General features: G+C 39.9%; 1 protein-coding gene across 2 annotated transcripts in view; it reads left to right on the top strand.

Annotated features, from left to right (window-relative positions):
- The window catches only part of LOC132152628 (myosin light chain kinase, smooth muscle-like), an 86,806-nt gene that overhangs the window by 2,698 nt on the left and 65,292 nt on the right, over positions 1-18,816 (top strand). For both annotated transcript variants that reach the window (XM_059561395.1, XM_059561394.1), the window contains exon 2: positions 13,378-13,534. In XM_059561395.1, coding sequence (XP_059417378.1) covers positions 13,379-13,534 — 156 coding nt within the window. In that variant the 5' untranslated portion in view covers position 13,378. The remainder of the gene's footprint in view (positions 1-13,377; positions 13,535-18,816) is intronic.

The following is an 18,816-nucleotide window of genomic DNA, read 5'->3' as shown; positions in this document are numbered from 1 at the left end:
GGATTCATTAATTCGTTGAAACATTCCCTCTCACGTGTACATTGTCCATTTAGTCATGTATGCTATAAAATTTGATGTTTCCAGTATCATTTGATGATCAGAACTGAGATGTCAATTCTCACTTGTCACAGATAAACTGCAACACACAAGATTTTAAGCACTTTTTCATGCTGAGGACTGATTTGGACTTGATTTCACATGAGATAATTTTCTTGACATTTGTTCCCTTTCAAGGGAACTTTGAACTGCGTCCTCTAGGGGTCTCTATGTGGAACACCTCATCGTGACCCATGTCGGAAGCATACATTGAAAAAACACCAACTTGTTGGCCGGTGACAGCCTCTGACATCACTACCGGCGTGACTATAAACACGTCATTATCTTCTTCGTCTTCACTGACTGTTCTGCTTGAAGTTTGCATCTGAAAGAACTGGTAAGAGTGATCTATCTCTGTCTATCATGGCGACTACTAGCAAGGGTTTAGACCAGTGATCCTCACTATTTTTTTCACAAGAGCCACATTGGCAGAGCAAAATCAAAAGGCGAGCCACTTTTACGACAACATACTAAGTCACCTTTGCAAATGTGCATTTCTACATATAAATTGGACATCCCACAAAAAGAAATAACACGGCCAATACATTTTCGTTTAAGAACAGATTTACTTTAATAGTGGGATGAGCGAAAGCTGGCATGCATGTCAAACAACATGCCCCCAAAAGAAAAAAAAATCTCTATGTTTTCAGTGCTGATGCATTCATGTAACATTTAAGGGCACCTAAAAGCTGTCACAACGAACCGGCAAAATTAATGATTATGAATTTGTAAAATATAGCAGAAGACATTTAATTTTTTTTTATGTCTGTCGTCTAGAAAGATGCTGACTCGTGATCTTCGCAGTAGTGAACGCGCCTGAGAGAAATGCACATTTCATACAGGAGGGAGAGCAGTCTGTTTTCTTTCGTTTTGAATTGTTTTGTTTAAAAGTAGACATTTCAAGCTTTATATATAGCCTATTTGTCAGGTCTGTGAGGCAAGTAGGCTATACGCTGAGTTTCGGTTCATTCATGAGACAAACTCCAGGTTCACACCGGCTCCTTCGTATCGTGGTTATCTATTTTCTATTTACTTCTTATTAAATCCAGACAATTGGTTGATGAAACCTTGATTAAAATTAAGATACAATTAATACAAAACGAAATCAAATTTAAAGACAGGCTTTGTGCTTTCTGTTTGAGGTCTCAGTGAAAGTTTTAAAGCAGTCTTAGTGCCGCTCTCAGAGTGCTCCGTAGTCCGTAGTCCGTAACCCGTAATGGAGAACTGTCCCGTCAATAAGATTATTTTTTTTTTTTTATACATTTCTAAATAAATGCGACTTATAGTCCAGTGCGAGGCTAGGCTTATATGTTTTTTCTTCTTCATGGCGCATTTTTTGACTGATGCGCCTTATAGGCTACTCCGGAGCGACTTAGATTGATAGGCAACACCTCTATGAATTCTCATTTTACTTTTTGAACTCCATTATTGAGCCGAGTTTTGCTTGAAAATAGTCTACTGTTGATGACTGTGCAAGACTAATGGATTCAGGGTCAGGCTTGAATGAGCATGCTTCAGACTCATGGTGTGAGCAGAGTGAAATTGGAGCGGGAAATGCGACGCTCCGTCCACCGTCCTTTTGAAATTGCCGCTCTGCGCTCTGTCCAAGATCCACCCGCTCGCTTCCCGCTCGCTCCCGCCTCACATGCTCTGAAGGCAAGTGGCAGTGTGATACTGTAAGCTACTATGCGTGCCGCCAGTTATAGCTTGACGAGCCGCATGCGGCTCGCGAGCCGCGCAATGAGTAACTGTGGTTTAGTCGGCGTTATTTGTCACCCGATGACACACAATCTTTGCGTCATTTGTTTGGCTTAAAAGCACGCACGCAATGTCTTTGATCACGCAGTCTGCGTGCATTGTGAGCGTTTTCTCAATGAAAAAGCTCTGTTCTTGTTCGTCTCTCTTTCCGCGGAAAAAAAGGAAAAAAGGAAGCCATCTGCTTTCCACGGTTCAGGGCCCGCCGCTGCTGAGGCACGGAGGAGAATGAGCTTGTTAGAATTTCAGGTGGATCTGTCTGAATGGTTTAAAGAGGGACTTTCCCTTTCACGCTCGTAATGGTGGACGAGAGAGAGCTTCAGGAGGATGATGTTATATCTTTAACACTTTCTGATACTGAGGTTAGTGCTCTGCTGGGTTTTTACCCAGGAAAAGCAGGAGATATTTGAGGATGGTGAAGAAGCTGAGGCTGAGCCTCCTCAATTCTCCTGCCCTGTATATGTAGAGCTGTTGGAGGTTATGGATCGCACCACGGCAAAGTTGGACTTGCCATGAAAGTGCGCTAACAAGGTGACACTGTGAGGCCAAAAAACAAAACAAAAAACCTAGATGAGCGTTATCTTTCTTACCATAGCCCTCCAGCTCAGGTGAGCCTTTCATTTCTGCATGATCTCCATACAGAGATCAAAAAGAAATGAAAGAGGCTGTTTTCTTCTCGCATCAGTATCGGCATGAAAGTAAATCTGCCGACATCAAGGTGATGCACGAAAACAGCTATGAGGGGATGCCTCCTGTAGAAAGAGATTTTTTTCTGTGGGAGAGACATTCTCTTTTAATCACCCTCCTTGCCATCTAAGCCCCTTCAAGAAATACATCTTGCTTAAATGGCAAGGCATACGCAGCAGCAGGTCAGGCTGTGGCTTTATTACACAGGATGGTGGTGCTTCAACCACCAGCTCTCCACCTAATCGAGAATAGGTGGAAACCTCTCGCATAACAGTCTCCTATGCTGGACCTTATATGTTTTTGGCTGGTTCTATGTTCATAGCAACCACCTTACTGATGGTCCAGACTAAAAGGAGGCACCCATTGAGTTGGGCTCCAGCACAGGAGGGTGGGTGAGTATGTAACCCTTTCTGTATATACTTATGTGTATTAAATTGCTGGTGGTTATGTGTCTACTGATAAACTCTGTGAGTTTCCTTTGCAGTGCTCAGTTACAGTGTTTGCTAAACACTCGCTAGCACCAGCCATCCGGCTTCATATTCCGGTATTAGGCGGCTGAGATCACAGGTTTCTGCGGGAGCCTCCTTGATCATCAGACCTGGCACAGCACTGCAGGGAATTTCATGGATGTCCGGCCAGGTCACCCTGAGGGGTCTCCTGGCCGCTTAGTTGTGCTGTCGCATCCAGCAGGTAGTGGAGCTGGCAGTTACAGAAGTCTTCTTGTATATGCTTTCAAAAAGTACACAGAGCTTAGCGTGTGTAGCTGAAGGTTCCTAAGCATCGCAGAGGCGCTGAACCACACTGGAGAGGCAAGCTCAAATTTGACAAAGCTCTGGTGAGGAGAGCATCACCACATTGAAATCCACATTGTGGTAAGTTCGGACTCTTGTATTCTGCGTTCTTTCTAAAATCCTATATGGTGAGGGCTTCGCGCAGTTGCTTCATGCCCTTTCTTGAGTTGGTAAAAGCCCCTTTCATCTTGGGCGCCACTCCACCTATGTATCCTCAGATACCTACCTAAACAGGGTGTTGCTACTAGAGATCTCTTGAGAGACAGCTCCTTCAGCAAGCTTATGCGAAAGCTAGCGGTAGCCCCTGTTTGACAGGCAAGACTTGGTTTTTACTTCAAAAAAATGCTAGGTTCTTAGCCGTATCCCTTTAAAGGAATCTTTCCTGATTCCAAGCCTTCAGCTTTACCCAAGTCAAAGGCCCTAACAATTAAGTTGGGTATGTAGCTTAGGCCTTTGGCCGTAAGGGGTACTGTCACAGACAGCCGTCTAAACATCCCAGGGGCAACTCCCATGGAAATGGTAGAATTGGTACTTAGTGTTCGCCATTATTCTGGCCTGTATTCCCCTCAGCATGGCGGTGTGGGTATACTATTCCCCATAGCGACACCTAGAGGATGCAGTTCAAAGTCCCCTTGAAAGGGAACGTCTCAGGTTACAAATGTAACCATGGTTCCCTGAGTAGGGAACGAGACACTGCATCCTCTAGCTCCCTGCCATGCTTCGGATGCAAACTTTGGTGTTTTTTCAATGTATGCTTCAGACACGGGTCATGACGAGGTGTTCCTCATAGCGACCCCTAGAGGATGGAGTGTCTCGTTCCCTACTCAGGGAACCATGGTTACATTTGTAACCTTAGACGTTTTATAGGAATGTCATTCTAATCTACAATCATACTTGCAGTTCTAATAAACTAATTTTACTTAAATTTTGAGCTAACATCTGAGTATCTGTATGTGGCATCCATGAACAATGAAAGAGAGAGAGAGAGAGAGAGAGAGAGAGAGAGAGATTTGTGATTTCTCATTCTTTCACACTGATCTCACTCACTTCAGGTCTTTAACCCGTGCTGTGGATAAGCAGACACCTGTGTGTGAATTGCTGGCCTTGTAGCACTGGGAAATAACCAGACGGTCAAGGAAAATGTCAATGAAAATACATTTACTATAGATCTGACAAGCTTGAGAGGAAATTGACACTATGTTTTAGAAAACTGTATGTTCTAAATGTCTCTTGTAAAAAAAGAAGTATGCTTAATTGTATTGAATCTGCACGTTTTAGTGTACTTTGAGGCTTAAGTATATATAAAATACATGTATGTATAATATAATGCCAATAAAATAAAATGTCACTCAAGTATTCTTAAAAAGAGTACAATTTCAAAGCAAAGTTTGACTTTAAAGTACATTTTAAATGTTACATTACATTTAATTTTTTAATAAGATTAATGTTTTATGTAATAATAATATTTGGTTGTGCTTTTAAGAAGCCCTTATTTCCATGGTGTTGACTAACATACTAAAGCACATAGTACTAGTTTTAATAATTTTAGTGGCAATTCAGTTATATTTTAGTTTACCATGAATGCTTTTAAGTACATTTTAGAAGTACAATTAGAATTTCAAAGACAATAGAAGTTATAATGAAATTATATAAAGAGATGCGGTTAAGTGTGTAAAAACACTCAAAGGTTGAGCTAAGTGCATTAAAAATAGACATGCATTGTCTTGACATACAACAATTTAGTGGACTGAAGTATGTTCTTTTAAAGTTAAGTGCCAACTGGTTTTGGAGAAGTCTTAAAAGTGTGAAATAAGACTTACGTTTTCCTCTTCTCTACCTTTGAAATGTTTAAGACTGTGCATGTTCGTATGGCGCCATCAGCCAATCACTGTTGTTATGTGACATTATTTTTCTGCAGCTGAAGTCACATGGCATTTGCATTACATTACTGGATGTAAGTATCGCCCAGCTTAAACATTCATAACCAGATGAAGAGTGAATTTAATACATATAGCATCATAATAGTTACTATATTATTCAAATATTTTGATCCAAAGATCATGATGTTTTGTGAAACACTATCCTGTCCTGAAAGTCCTGGCCTCACAGACTGCAGATAATATAATTAAAGTTTGTTTGTTGAATCAGGTCATTATTGACTGGGAGCCATTCTAAACAGCATCAGCTCAACACACACACACACATGGAGAGTCAGTGGAATATGTACTGTGCAGTGGTAAACCGATAAAGCTTTGGCTCTGTTCATGCTATCATTGCCTCAACAGACAACCAGAAAGAAAAAAACATATGCCTGTCTGCAGCTGTGCTGATAATACACCATTATTTCTAAAGAATGGCATATTTGCAGTCACATACAAATACACTTCACCATATAAAAATCTAACAACTGTAATCCGTTACAGTTACATCAAAAAACTAAGTATTCAGATTACAGTTACATTTTGTAAAAAGTGGGAATACTATCAGAATTACATTTGTTTCATTTAACAACATATAAATGAGTATTTTGACATTATGCTATATATTTAGCACTGTATATTTAGCACCGAAAACAAAAACTCTTTAATTATTAAGAATTATAATCATAATCCATAAAGATGCACTTCTCTCTAAAAAGCTTATTCAGTCTGATTAAAGTGGCAAAGGGCTCAAGAGCAGTTATTTTATTTAACTGACAGATGAGGTAGTAGAGTGACGTCAGTTACATGCGGTAGTTCCATCACTACCTCATAGTTCAGTGGTGCCTGGGGCAGAACGGGGACAGGGGTCAAGTTTGCGAGTGAGTTCAGCTTCCTGACAGCCTGATGGATGAAGCAGTCCTTCAGTCTGATGGCAGCAGACTGAAGAAGCTGTGTGATGGGTGGGTGGGATCACCTAAGATGCAGAGGGCTTTACAGGTGGGGCGGTTTTCGTAAATTTCCTGGAAGGAGGGGAGAGAGACACAAATGATCTTTTCAGCTGCTCTCACTATGCGTTGCGGAGTCTTTTGGCAGGACGCGTTGCAGGCTCTCGATGGTGCCTCTGTAGAGGTGTACATGATGGGGGGCGGGGCGCTAGCTCTTCTCAGTTTGCGGAGGAAGTAGAGATGCTGCTGTGATTTATTGGCCAGTGTTGTCGGTCCAGGAGAGGTCCTCTGTGATGTGCACACCCAGGAACTTAGTGCTGCTCACTCTCTCCACAGTCACACCGTTGAGGGTCAGAGGAACGTGCTGAGTGTGTGCTCTCCTTAAGTCAACAACAATCTCCTTCGTCTTCTCCACATTCAGAGAGAGATTGTTGTCACTGCACCACCCGGCCAGGCGGCTCACCTCGCTCCTGTAGTTTGTCTCTTCTTTGTTGCTAATGAGACCCACCACAGTCATGTCATCCGCAAACTTAATTAAGAGGTTGGAGCTGTGTGACGGTGTGCAGTCGTGGGTCAGCAGAGTGAAGAGGAGGGGGCGCAGCACACATCCTTGGGGGGCCCAAGTGTTCAGTGTGATGATGCTGGATGTGTTGCTGCCGACCCGTACTGCCTGAGGTCTACCAGTCAGAAAGTCCAACAGCCAGTTGCACAGCGAAGTGTTGAGCCCCGGCCAGCTGGATCAGTTTGTAAATGAGCTGTTGAGGGATGATTGTGCTGAATGCTGAACTGAAGTCTATGAACAGAATTCTGACGTATGAATCTTTTTTCTCTATATGTGTGAGTGCTGAGTGGAAGGTAGTGACGATGGCATCATCGGTCGACCGGTTGGACCGATATTCAAACTGGAAGGGGTCCAGGGAGGGGGGGGGCAGACTTGATGTGGTGCATGACTAGCCACTCAAAGCACTTCATGAGGATGGGAGTAAGTGCAACAGGACGGTAGTCATTGAAGCAGGATGGAGACGGCTTCTTCGGGACTGGAATGATGGTGGTAGTTTTGAAACATGTGGGAAATACAGCCTGACTAAGTGAGATGTTGAAAATGTCTGTGAAGACATCAGTGAGTTCTGCTGCACAGTCTCTCAGTACACGCCCAGGGATATTGTCAGGACCTGGAGCTTTGCGTGCATTGATCCTGCTGAAGGATCTCTTTACACTGTCTGGGGTCAGCGTCATCACCTGGTCGCCGGGAGGAGGTGGAGTCTACTGTGCAGTGGTGCTGTTTTGTTGCTCAAAGCGAGCGAAGAAGGTGTTCAGCTCGTTCAGTAGAGAGATGTTGCTGTCACAGGTCCGTGGTGGGGGCTTGTAGTCTGTAATGGTCTGTATCCCCTGCCACAGGCTCCGAGCGTCTCTGCTGTTGCTGAATTGATGGGCTATCCTCCCGGAGTGCTGTCTCCTAGCCTCTCTGATGCCGTGGGACAGGTTGGCCCTGGCTGTTCTCAGGCCCACCTCATCTCCAGCTCTGAAGGCAGCGTTCCGTGTCTTCAGGAGTCTGTAGACCTCCCATGTCATCCACGGCTTCTGGTTGGCCCGGACAGTGATGGTTTTTGTGACTGTTACATCATCAATACACTTATTGATGTCGGCAGTGACAGTCTCTGAGTACTCCTGGTTAATGTGTTGGTGTATTTTTGGAAACACACTCTTTAAGTCAGCACAGTTGAAATCCCCAGCTATGATGAGAAGTATCAGGGTATGCTGTCTGCTGCTCACTGATGTGCTGGTACAGTTCATTTAGTGCATCGTTCCTTTTGCAGTTGATGTTGATCGGGGGAATGTAAACCGAAACGAGCAGTATGGCAGTATATTCCCTCGGCAGATAGAATGGCCGGCACTTAATAATCATAAACTCCACCAGGGGTGAGCAGTGTTTGCAGATCACAACAGCATCGTGGCACCATGCGTCATTGATGTATACAAAAGCCTGCTGCCACTGGATTTTCCTCCCGCAATGAAAGCTCTGTCCGCTCAATAGCACATCAGCTGGTTGAGCTGAATAGCGCAGTCTGGAATGCTGTTGCTGAGCCATGTTTCCGTGAACACAAAAACACAACAGTCTCTTACAGTCCTCTGAGTTGAACGTAGTAATCGAATGTAGTCGAGTTTATTGTCCAAAGAGTGTACGTTAGCTAGTACAATGGTGAGGATAGATGGCTTGTGTGGGTTAGCCGTTAGCCTAGCCTGGATACCCCCGCACTTACCCCTCTTCTGCTTCCTCTCACGGCACTTGTGGCGCCTCTGCTGTGGGCGAGATGCAGTAGTGGGGGTCGTGATGGTGTAGGCCTCTGGAGCAGCCCGAGATCCCGCAGCTTTTCTGAAAAATGCGGTTCTGCCAACATCCAGCAGAAACTCATGAGTGTATGCGCGCATAAAGACAGGTAGACCCGAAGACGACGTACAAAAACACAAAAAACACGAAAACACCGTTCTGTCGGGACAAAGAGAAGCCGCTGCATGTGGACGCGCTGCCATTGAGCAAGCTAAAGGGTCAAACAAGTCCTCTGCACAATCTAACCTGTGTTGCAGCCTGGAATTAAGCAGCACCATGATGGTTTTGTCTGGCCAGAGGACTAAGCCTGGTTTCTCCCAAGGTTTTTTTCTCCATTTCTGTCACCGATGGAGTTTTGGTTCCTTGCCACTGTCACCTTTTGCTTGCTTAGTTTGGGACTCTTGACTGATTGCACAGACACTATTGGTGAGCTAAGCTGGATGATGATTTCACTGAATCATCAATGAACTGACTTAATATCAAATTAAAACTTTCACTCTAAAGTACATTTAAAAAATAATAATATTTTTGTATTTATATAGTGCCTTTCCAAAACCCAAGGTCACTTTACAAGACAGGTTTAAGAAAAATCAATAGATAAACATCAATACCCGAAGACAGAACACATACCAAGATTTGAGAATAATATACAGAGACCACTTACAAAGTTAGATTAGAGATACAGGAGAATGGAGATTAGCATTCACAACAGGGTACGAATTACAGACTGAGAACTGAAGAGTAATACTCAGAGAATAGATGCGTTTTTAAAAGGTTTTTGAAGGAGAGAAGGGAAGATGCTTGATGGATGTTTTGGGGAAGAGCAATCCACAATCTAGGAGACACAATACTGTAAACCCTAAAACCCATAGTCGACAAAATTTAGGGGTGACTAACAATCCCTCACTAGAAGTTTATTACGAGTGGGCAGATACATATGGCAGAAGTGAGTCAGTTAAATCTGTAGGACCAAGGTTATAGAGAGCTTTATAAGTGAGATTAAGTATCTTGTAGGTTAGGCGCAAAGAAACCGGAAGCCAATGAAGTTGATAGAGGATTGGGGTAATGTGATCGCTCTTTCTTGTGTGGGTAATCAAGAGAGCTGCAGAGTTTTGAACATATTGTAGTCGTTTGATATTATTAGCTGACAGGCCATAAAGAAGTGAATTACAGTAATCTAATTAAGATGTGACGAAGACGTGTATAACAGTTTCAGCATTCTGCTGAAAGAGAGGATCAACAAGTTTTAAGGGTTGTGTTACAACATACAATCAGTTGTTTTAGCTGACCAGAAAAGGTTTCCGTTGAGCTTGGTCATTGTCCAGACATGCTCTTGCATAGCTGTTTTGAGTGATGGCTCATTTAGTTCTACCTTGTGGCATTTAAAGCTGACAGATTTTTTAACTGGTGCAGCTGATGGTGTTTGGTCCATCGCAAATCTCTGTCTTGTTAGTGCAGAGAGTGTTTGCATAGTTTGTTGCAACTCGCATTTCCTGATTATTGAACCAGTAATGCCCATTTAGACATGGAGGTTGTTTTCACCCTTTTCTTAATTTCTTCTTTATCACTAATTTCATTTGAAGCTGCCAGAAACACTAAACTTAATGTTCCCACAGTTGGGTTTTAAGATATTTTATTCAAAAGTAGTAGACAATTGGTAGGGGAAACTGAGGATTATTATGGCAATTGTCTGTTTGAAAACAAGGACTAACTATGAGAATGTTTCATTTTTATTTGATTTTTGCTGTTTTGTTTGATTCGTTCAGGGGTGCATTTCCCAAAAGCATTGTTATCTAACTATGGTCACAAGTTCCACTGAAATCTTTTTGTAAAAATGGAACTTGCGACCATTGTTGATTTTGGAAAACGCACCCCAGGGTGTTTTGTGAGGGATTAGACAGAGGGTTCCTATTACTTCATTAAAGAGAAGAAAAAAGCAAGTCGCTCATTTAAACTTGTAAAAAGTATTTACTGCAGTTCTTTGTGTTATCTGGATATGTTTCTGTTTACTGGACTGAAATTAGTGGATGTTGGACAGTGTTTCTATGTCATAAGAAGTGTTTGATGTGTTTACAATATGCCCTCTTTATATCTAAATATAAAATGTAAAATATTCAGTTCCATGGCATGTTCCTGCGCCTAGAAGTACACAGTTGCATAACAGTTGGTTGGTTAATTGATATAACTACCACAACTATCACTTTGAAAGAGCTTGAAGAGTACAGTAGTTGAGAACATGGTGAAGTTAGACAAGTCGACCATATCTAGAGTTCAGCATAATGTGAGTGTTGTACAAAAGAAGCCAGTGCTCAAAAACAACCATGCGAAAGCATGTCTGAAGTCTGCCAATAAGCACAATGGTGAAAAATCTTAACAGAGAGAGGAAGAGTGATAGTGAGAAGGAAGCCCGTCAAAGATCCAGCTGTATTTACCTATCCTGTGAGGTTGCATGCCTTGCATGCATGCTGCTCTCTGTCACATCTTAACCCTTTAATTAAAGTTATAAAGCATCCTTTTGGCAGATCCAGATGAAGGAATAATTAATGCATGATGACTGATTAAGTGTGCATTTATTTTGGAGCATTCGATGTGAGTTTTGGTTAGTATAAAAGTAGTGTTCAGAACTCTGATGCAAGACACGCATGGTGGTAGTCGATAGATTATGTTGGATTCCCTAATGAATCGAGTGTAACATCCTCTGTGTAAATCTGGAGTGCACAGCATGTGCTGACCACTCACTGAGACAGGCTCATTTGTTCAGCCTGAGAGGTGGTCGCCCCATGTGTTACAATCTGCAGACCTCTTAAAGAGAAAACGGCTGTGTTTTCACTCGCTGTTGCCCTATATTTGAGTTTGCTTGTGTTTGAAAGTATCAGATATGAACATTTGTAATGGTATCGCCTGTCCACTGGATTTAGGATACCACATGGTTGTATAGTGTTTATTTATTTTTTATTTTTTTTCCCTTTTATGGGTAGATGCACTTTTATGAGCTCCATTTAAGGTATAAAATATTAACATGTATATCACTTGGTCTGTGGTCAACTAGATTGTTTCCTTGGATAATGAGGTGACGTTTATGTTTAAACTTTAAAACTGTTTTGTGCTAAGTAACAGTATTTTTTATAAGGGCTTAATACTTATAATTTCTAAATATGTTATAACCTGTACTTATTGATATTGTTAGAGTAAGTATACGTAGCATCTCTGTACCACTAGCATCACCAAATGGAATTGCAAAATGTTTTTAAATGGGTTTCTCCAAACACCTCTCGATCTACCATTGATTAATTGATCAATGAATCACTTACAATTGTGTCTTCACATTAAGCTGCAAGGAGAAAGCATAGAAACATGCATTGACAAAAAACAAACAAACAAAAAAAAAAACCTTATGACCCCTATACAGTAAGTGCATTATGAAAAGTTTAGCGGATCTCGCCCAACACCACAGATGAACTCAGTTCAGTGGTCTCTGTCTCTCTCAAACCCAAAGCTGTTCTAACAACATTTACTAATAAAACACTTTGTTTCTCTTTACAATGTCTCTTTTTGTTAATTTCCTTTCACAAAATGAATCACAAATTACATACAACACATCTTAGACACATTCAATTAGGTAAATAGATATAATAAATGCATATAATATGTTCTATATATATATATATATATATATATATATATATTAGATTCTTTGAAAATACATTACAGTACGTTTTAATCTAACATCACAATGACATATGATCGTATAGTGGTAATATTTTTGTTACAATATGAGATACCTGCAGTTTATTAAAGACAGGACAGGAATTCAGCATCAACACACTCTCAGTTCTGTGGTCTCTGTGAGGAGTGTGAGAAGATAGAAAAGTGAATCCCTGCCCCCATTCACACTATAACTGCATCTGCTATCAACTATTTCAAGTACACACTACAAATACACGATTTTAGACAGATAAAGACAACATACTTGAAGTTAACTGCCCAATATCTTATGAGTGTTATCCACCCTTTTTAATTATATTTAAGAACCATTTTACTATAGAAACCCGCTGTTCAAAATGGCGTGCAGGCGGCAATTTGAACCAGCACATTAAGAGCTCATTAACACGAAACCCAGAATATGCACAAAAATAACAGTATTCAAACACACTAAGTGACTCAATTCAACATTAAAAACATGTCATTAACCGATATTGATTTAAATATTGACTTAATCTCTTATATTTAAACACTTTACTTCAGAGCTCATTTACAACATACCTGTCTCTCTCAAATCCAAAGCTGTTCTAAGCAAATGGAAATGACATCAAACATAAATCTAAGTACATTTTTTAAAATAAAAAATAAAATTTTCCTATAGTCTATAAGATAAGAACGGCAATATGTGCACAGAAACACAAAAATAAAATAGAAATTGATTTAAATTATTTCTGGCAGGGAGGACAAAGTTTGCTGGAATAATCACAAAACTAAAAACACTACAAAAGTACATCACTCTACAAAAGCATGGACATATGCAGTTCTAAATACTGTATGTGAACATTTAGAATTTGTCATATGAAATTCATGAAAATCCCGAAACTCATTGGAGGGATCATAATAGATGTAAAGAGTTGAAAATGACTATATGACCTACAATCAGTTAATGAATTTTAAAAATATTCACTGTATTGCATTCAATGCATTGCATTGTCCTGCCTGTTCAAAAATCATCAAGCACCTTTATTTTTTATTTTATTTTTTTGTTTTTTTTGTTTTACATTAAATATTTTTGCATCTGTCACAATTTTAACAAATTAGGTGAACTTGACATGGAACTCAAATCTCTTCTGTTGTTCTTGTATTTGCAGAATGATGGGTGACGTTCAGTTTGTTACAGGATCTCATGTCTCCAAGATGACTCTGACTCTGGGACAAGGTTCCCCTAGCACAGAGCCTCCTGTTTTTACCCTCCCGCCACGTAATACCCGCGTCTGCCAAGGGGGTACCGCGCGCCTTGAAGGGAAGGTGAGAGAGATTCTTCATAGCCCTAATAGTCAGCCAGAAATGGATTCTCAGCAGTGCAATCTAGTAGACACTGTGTCTGCCAATGAATTTCATTCAAGACTCCCAACAATAATCTATTTTAGACTCTAGCTCTATTCCAATACCTAGAGAGTTTTCAAAAATGTGACCCTTCTTTTGAAATGTCAAGCCTTCCTCCTTCATCCTCAACCTCAGCTGATAGCAGAGAAATATAAAATCTTATGCAAGCTTAGATGATGAGTTTTTCTTTTGAAGATTCTTATCAGGCAAACATCTGTGTTTCATTATGCTAAGAGAGTTTGTTGAGGACAGGAAGATGTGCATTTGGACACTTCCTTGTGGTCACAGACTGACACAGCAGGCAAATACAGGAGAGGCTCTAATAATATATGTGTCTGTTAAAGCTCTGTGTGTGCTTTCTGAGGCCAGGGGGAAGGAGACAGTCTGAGGGAGTAACCTTCAGAATTCGAGCACTATTTGCGGTACAGACAGGAATAATATCTCAAATCACGCAGAGAGAGGACTTCACACTTGAACTAGTTAACACTGGGTCATTCTAGACCCAGGACAAACAGAATACTGGGTTAAATTGCTTCACACTTCACACTACTCATACTTTACCAGCAGGGTAATCCAAGTTATTGAGTTGCTGAGTAATGCGAGATATTCATAAGATGACGTTTCACACTGTACTTCCTAAAGCCTAGGTTAACATTCTTATTTGTATATTTAGGGTGTAAGTGTCATTGACTGCACACATGCAGCACACAGTCCATATATATTGCAGACTGTACTATAAGTTTTCCCACTGCTCTCATTTTTTCCTAAGTGTGTTTTGTTGTTGTTGTTGTTGTTTTAATTAAAAGGAAAGCCTGCAGAACATAATTCTGCTCAGATATTTGTAATCTTTTTACTCCTAAGCAAAGAACTCTGATGCAATTTTCATCACCATTTGACATTTCCCCCTCAAACAATAAAATGACTGCAATTCAACAGTTGCAAATGCTGTTCTAACAAGGAACAATGTTTTATAAAAACACGCTAACCCCCTTCTAAATTACAACTGTGAAAGCTTTACAATGATGAGATGTGCAATGTACAATGATGAGAGTTCACACTTATGATTTTTTGAATGGAGGACAGATAATTGGTTGAAAATATCCAACAGATTTACATTAAAGGAGGCCCTTAATCTTACCAAGAGACCAGCATATCAGAGAGACTAAGCGTCTGTCTGTTTTTGAAGCATTTTACAAGCTTCAATTATTTTCACCTGTTGAATTCAGATGCATTTTGGTGTTATTGTTCACAATTTAATTATTGAGTTTTGTTTAGGGTACTTCCAAAAGGCAGTTTGGGGTGGGCATACACCACTCAAAATTTCTTCAGAGAATATAAAAATTGAGTTGTCTTTGTAATATACAGTACTGTAATTTATTGACATGCAGATTAATGGACAATTCATTTCAGATCACACAGCCCTGAGTTTTAACATTTTTTCTAATGTAGTGCTTCCATATGGCATGAGGGTTTTCTGCAAGTTTAACTCAGAATTGCTCCTGAAGTGTGAAGTGTACTAGCAGGCACAGGTACAGCTGCTGGATGGGGTGAATTTGTTATGGCTGTCCGTGGAAAGTCTGACAGGATCTCCTCTATATTCATGTATTAGCACTTTGGCAGAATTCACATCCATTATCACACAGACGGTCTCTGTTTTAGTTCTTAGCTAACATTCCTAGGCTGAGAACATCACATCATGAAAACAACACAAAAAATAGCTTTATTTTTAACATGGACTTTCATGCACTGCACTTTCTTAATTTGGTTTCAGCTTTTGATTGGCCTTAACTTTTCATTTAATCCTGCAGTATATCTTAAAGCTTCCATATCTTGTCATTCATATGGTCTTATTTTTTTTATCAATATTCATTAGAATATAATAATTAATATAATAATAATTATAATTATAACCTATATATCTGTTTCCCTCATCTACACTCCCACCACCATTCTTTAATAGGAAGTGATGATTATAGATGTTGTGGATGTTTGGAACAAGTCTTTTTTTTGCAGCTTATTGATAATAATTTTTTCGGACTGGGGGATGCTAAGAGTTCTGATTGTTTATTTTATTTCAAAAGATGAAGGGCATATTTTTCATTTGAAAAGACTGAATGTGAGACTGAAGTTGTGAGTCCTGTTCTTTGCGTTCTGTGAGACAGCAGAAAGAGCACAAACAGGGATTAAAATACCTTTGTCTTGTGACTCCTTGTTTCCTGTTGTACTCCTGTTTTCTTCAGGCCACTGCGAGGTGAAGTCAAGCATCAAAAGTTATACTGAGGCATGAGGTTTCACAGGGTTTGGGTAAAATCATTTAGTTAAGGGGATAGAAAAACAAAAAGAAAATTCTGTCATAATTTACTCACTCTGATGTTGTTCCAACCCATAATACTTTGCTTAATCTTTGAATTACAAATTTAGATATTTTTAATAAAACTTAATAGGTTTCTGTTCCTACACTGAAAGTCCAGATAACCAAATCTCACAAGATCCAAAAAGTTCATAAACGAGTTCATACGGATCCACGGTTTGTGAAGAGATACGTTATATGATTAAAACATTTATTTTTAGGCTTTTATTTATTATCTAAACAATTATCAACAAACATAAATGATCTGTTCATCTAATGCAGTCGTATTTCTTTTTTGTAACTCTTTGGTTACCTAAACTTAGGAGGGACAGATAGGGAAGGGTATCGATTCCAAAGCAATCAATTCGGAATTGAGAATTGATTTCAAAGGTGAGAACTTATTCTAACTCATGTTGTGGTCCATTGTGTCAAACGCAAAAAAAAAACTAACAGAGAGATACACCCACGATCAGATGATAAGAGCAGATCATTTGTAACTCTAAGAAGAGCAGTCTCAGTACTATGATACGGTCTAAATCCTGACTGGAAATCCTCACATATACCATTTTTCTCTAAGAAGGAATATAATTGTGTGGATACCACCTTTTCTAGTATCTTGGACAGAAAAGGGAGATTCGAGATTGGTCTATAATTAACTAGTTCTTTGGGGTCAAGCTGTGGTTTTTTGATGAGAGGCTTAATAACAGACAGTTTGAAGGTTTTGGGGACATATCCTAATGACAATGAGGAATTAATAATAGTCAGAAGAGGATCTGTGACTTCTGTAAGCACCTCTTTTAGGATTTTAGATGGTATAGGCTCTAACATACATGTTGTTGGTTTATAGAAGTTTATACAAGTTTATACAATTCTTCCTCTCCTATGGTAGAGAATGAGTGGAACTGTTCCTCAGGGGGTCTATAGTGCACTGTCTGATGTGATACTGTAGCTGACGGCTGAATGGTTGCAATTTTATCTCTAATAGTATCGATTTTAGAAGTAAAGCAGTTCATAAAGTCATTACTGCTGTGGTGTTGGGAAATGTCAACACTTGTTGAGGCTTTATTTTTCGTTAATTTAGCCACTGTATTGAATAAATACCTAGGGTTATGTTTGTTTTCTTCTAAAAGAGAAAAAAGTAATCGGATCTAGCAGTTTTTCATGTTTTTCTGTAGGATAGGTTACTTTCCCACCAAGCTATACGAAATACCTCTAGTTTTGTTTTCCTCCAGCTGCGATCCATTTTTCGGGCTGGTCTCTTTACGGTGCAATTATGCTCATTATACCATGGTGTCATACTGGTTTCCTTCACCTTCCTTAAGCGTAAAGGAGCAACTTTATTTAAGATGCTAGAAAAGAGGGAGTCCGTAGTTTCTGTTACATCATCAAGTTGTTCTGAGGTTAAAAATCCACAATAAAACTGTCAGACATCTCTCTCACAGGGACAGAGAAGCACATAGTTCATTTCTTATGGCTTGAAAGAGCTACAGTGGCATCAGTATATCATGCTTTAGACGTTAGGCCTTATTTTAGTTTTGGAAAACTGTCCGTGGTTATTCCATCTATATTGTATCGAAGAAACATCTGAAGACCAAAAAGTATGTGACGATGACTCAGAGGAGCTTGGGTTAAGATCCATCTGTGGTTTAACAGTAGCATTGTACAAACAGCATGGGCCGTAATATCCAGAGTAACAACAGCAACATTGGCAGAACAGTAACCATGGTCATAACAGGCTGGAAATCTGGACAGGCAGCAAAAAGACAGAACACATAATCCAAACAAACCAGGCTGTAGTCAAAAGGGTGGGCAGCAATAATCAAGATAACAATAGTCCAAACAGAGTCAAGACCAGGCAAGACAGTAGAAAACTAGAATATGACAATACAATACTTCGCACTGAGCCTAGCATACTTAGTGCTTAAGTTTTTTGTGAAATGCAGAACAGGTCTGAGTGCAATTATTCCAGGTATGTGGTAGGATCTGGGAAATGTAGTCCAGGATCTAATACTCAGGGGAGGGGGACCTCCAATGGCCTCTGAGTAGGGTCACGGGACACTCACCAGCCAGCATTTTAATATTGCCTAAAATATCCAGGTTTTGTCTCTTTCTACATTGCAGGTAGAACATTTTGAGACATTCATGAGAGCTATAGAGAGCAAAACAGATAGCTCCTTATGCTTTCAGATTCTTAGTTGTTTTTTTTTTGTTTTTTTTGATCAGTGCACAGATGCTTCAAGTCAAATGAATGAACAAACATGTTTGCATATTTTCATCACTTTGATCATTCTCTGTAGATCTCACCTCTCATGCACAGTCCCACGATTGGTCGATTATGTACAATACCTGCATGTTACTGTTCAAACTGCTTTGGATGTTTTAGGTAATATTAAAATCCTGGCCAGGACGTGTCCCATATGAACAGCACATATGGCAACCCTACCGCTGAGAGGATTTTCAGAGGTAATATACATGACACAATATCAGTCATTATCCTGTAAGCATTTGGAGTGGTGTCTATTATAAAGATAAAGGTTTTGCTTTGTTGATTTTGTAACTTTTGTTGCTAAGGTGCCGACCTAAGTCAGAAGAGCACACTCCCACATGTCTGTGTATTTAGATATGGCTCGGCTCTCTCCTTATAATATTAAATTAGCTAGATTTTTATAATCCAGCATGCATTATCATAGATGTAATTGCTTAAAACAGCTCACATCTGCTCAAAATGTTCCATGATTTGAGAATCATTCACGTCTTTATTGTAAACGCATGATGAGAGGTACTTGCTAAATTTTGGTTTGTCACTATTAGCAATAGTAATTATAATCTCTCTCTCTCTCTCTCTCTCTCTCTC

This window comes from Carassius carassius, chromosome 11 (genome assembly GCF_963082965.1).
Source record: "Carassius carassius chromosome 11, fCarCar2.1, whole genome shotgun sequence".
NCBI lineage: Eukaryota > Metazoa > Chordata > Actinopteri > Cypriniformes > Cyprinidae > Carassius > Carassius carassius.
This window is presented reverse-complemented; position numbering and strand designations above follow the sequence as displayed.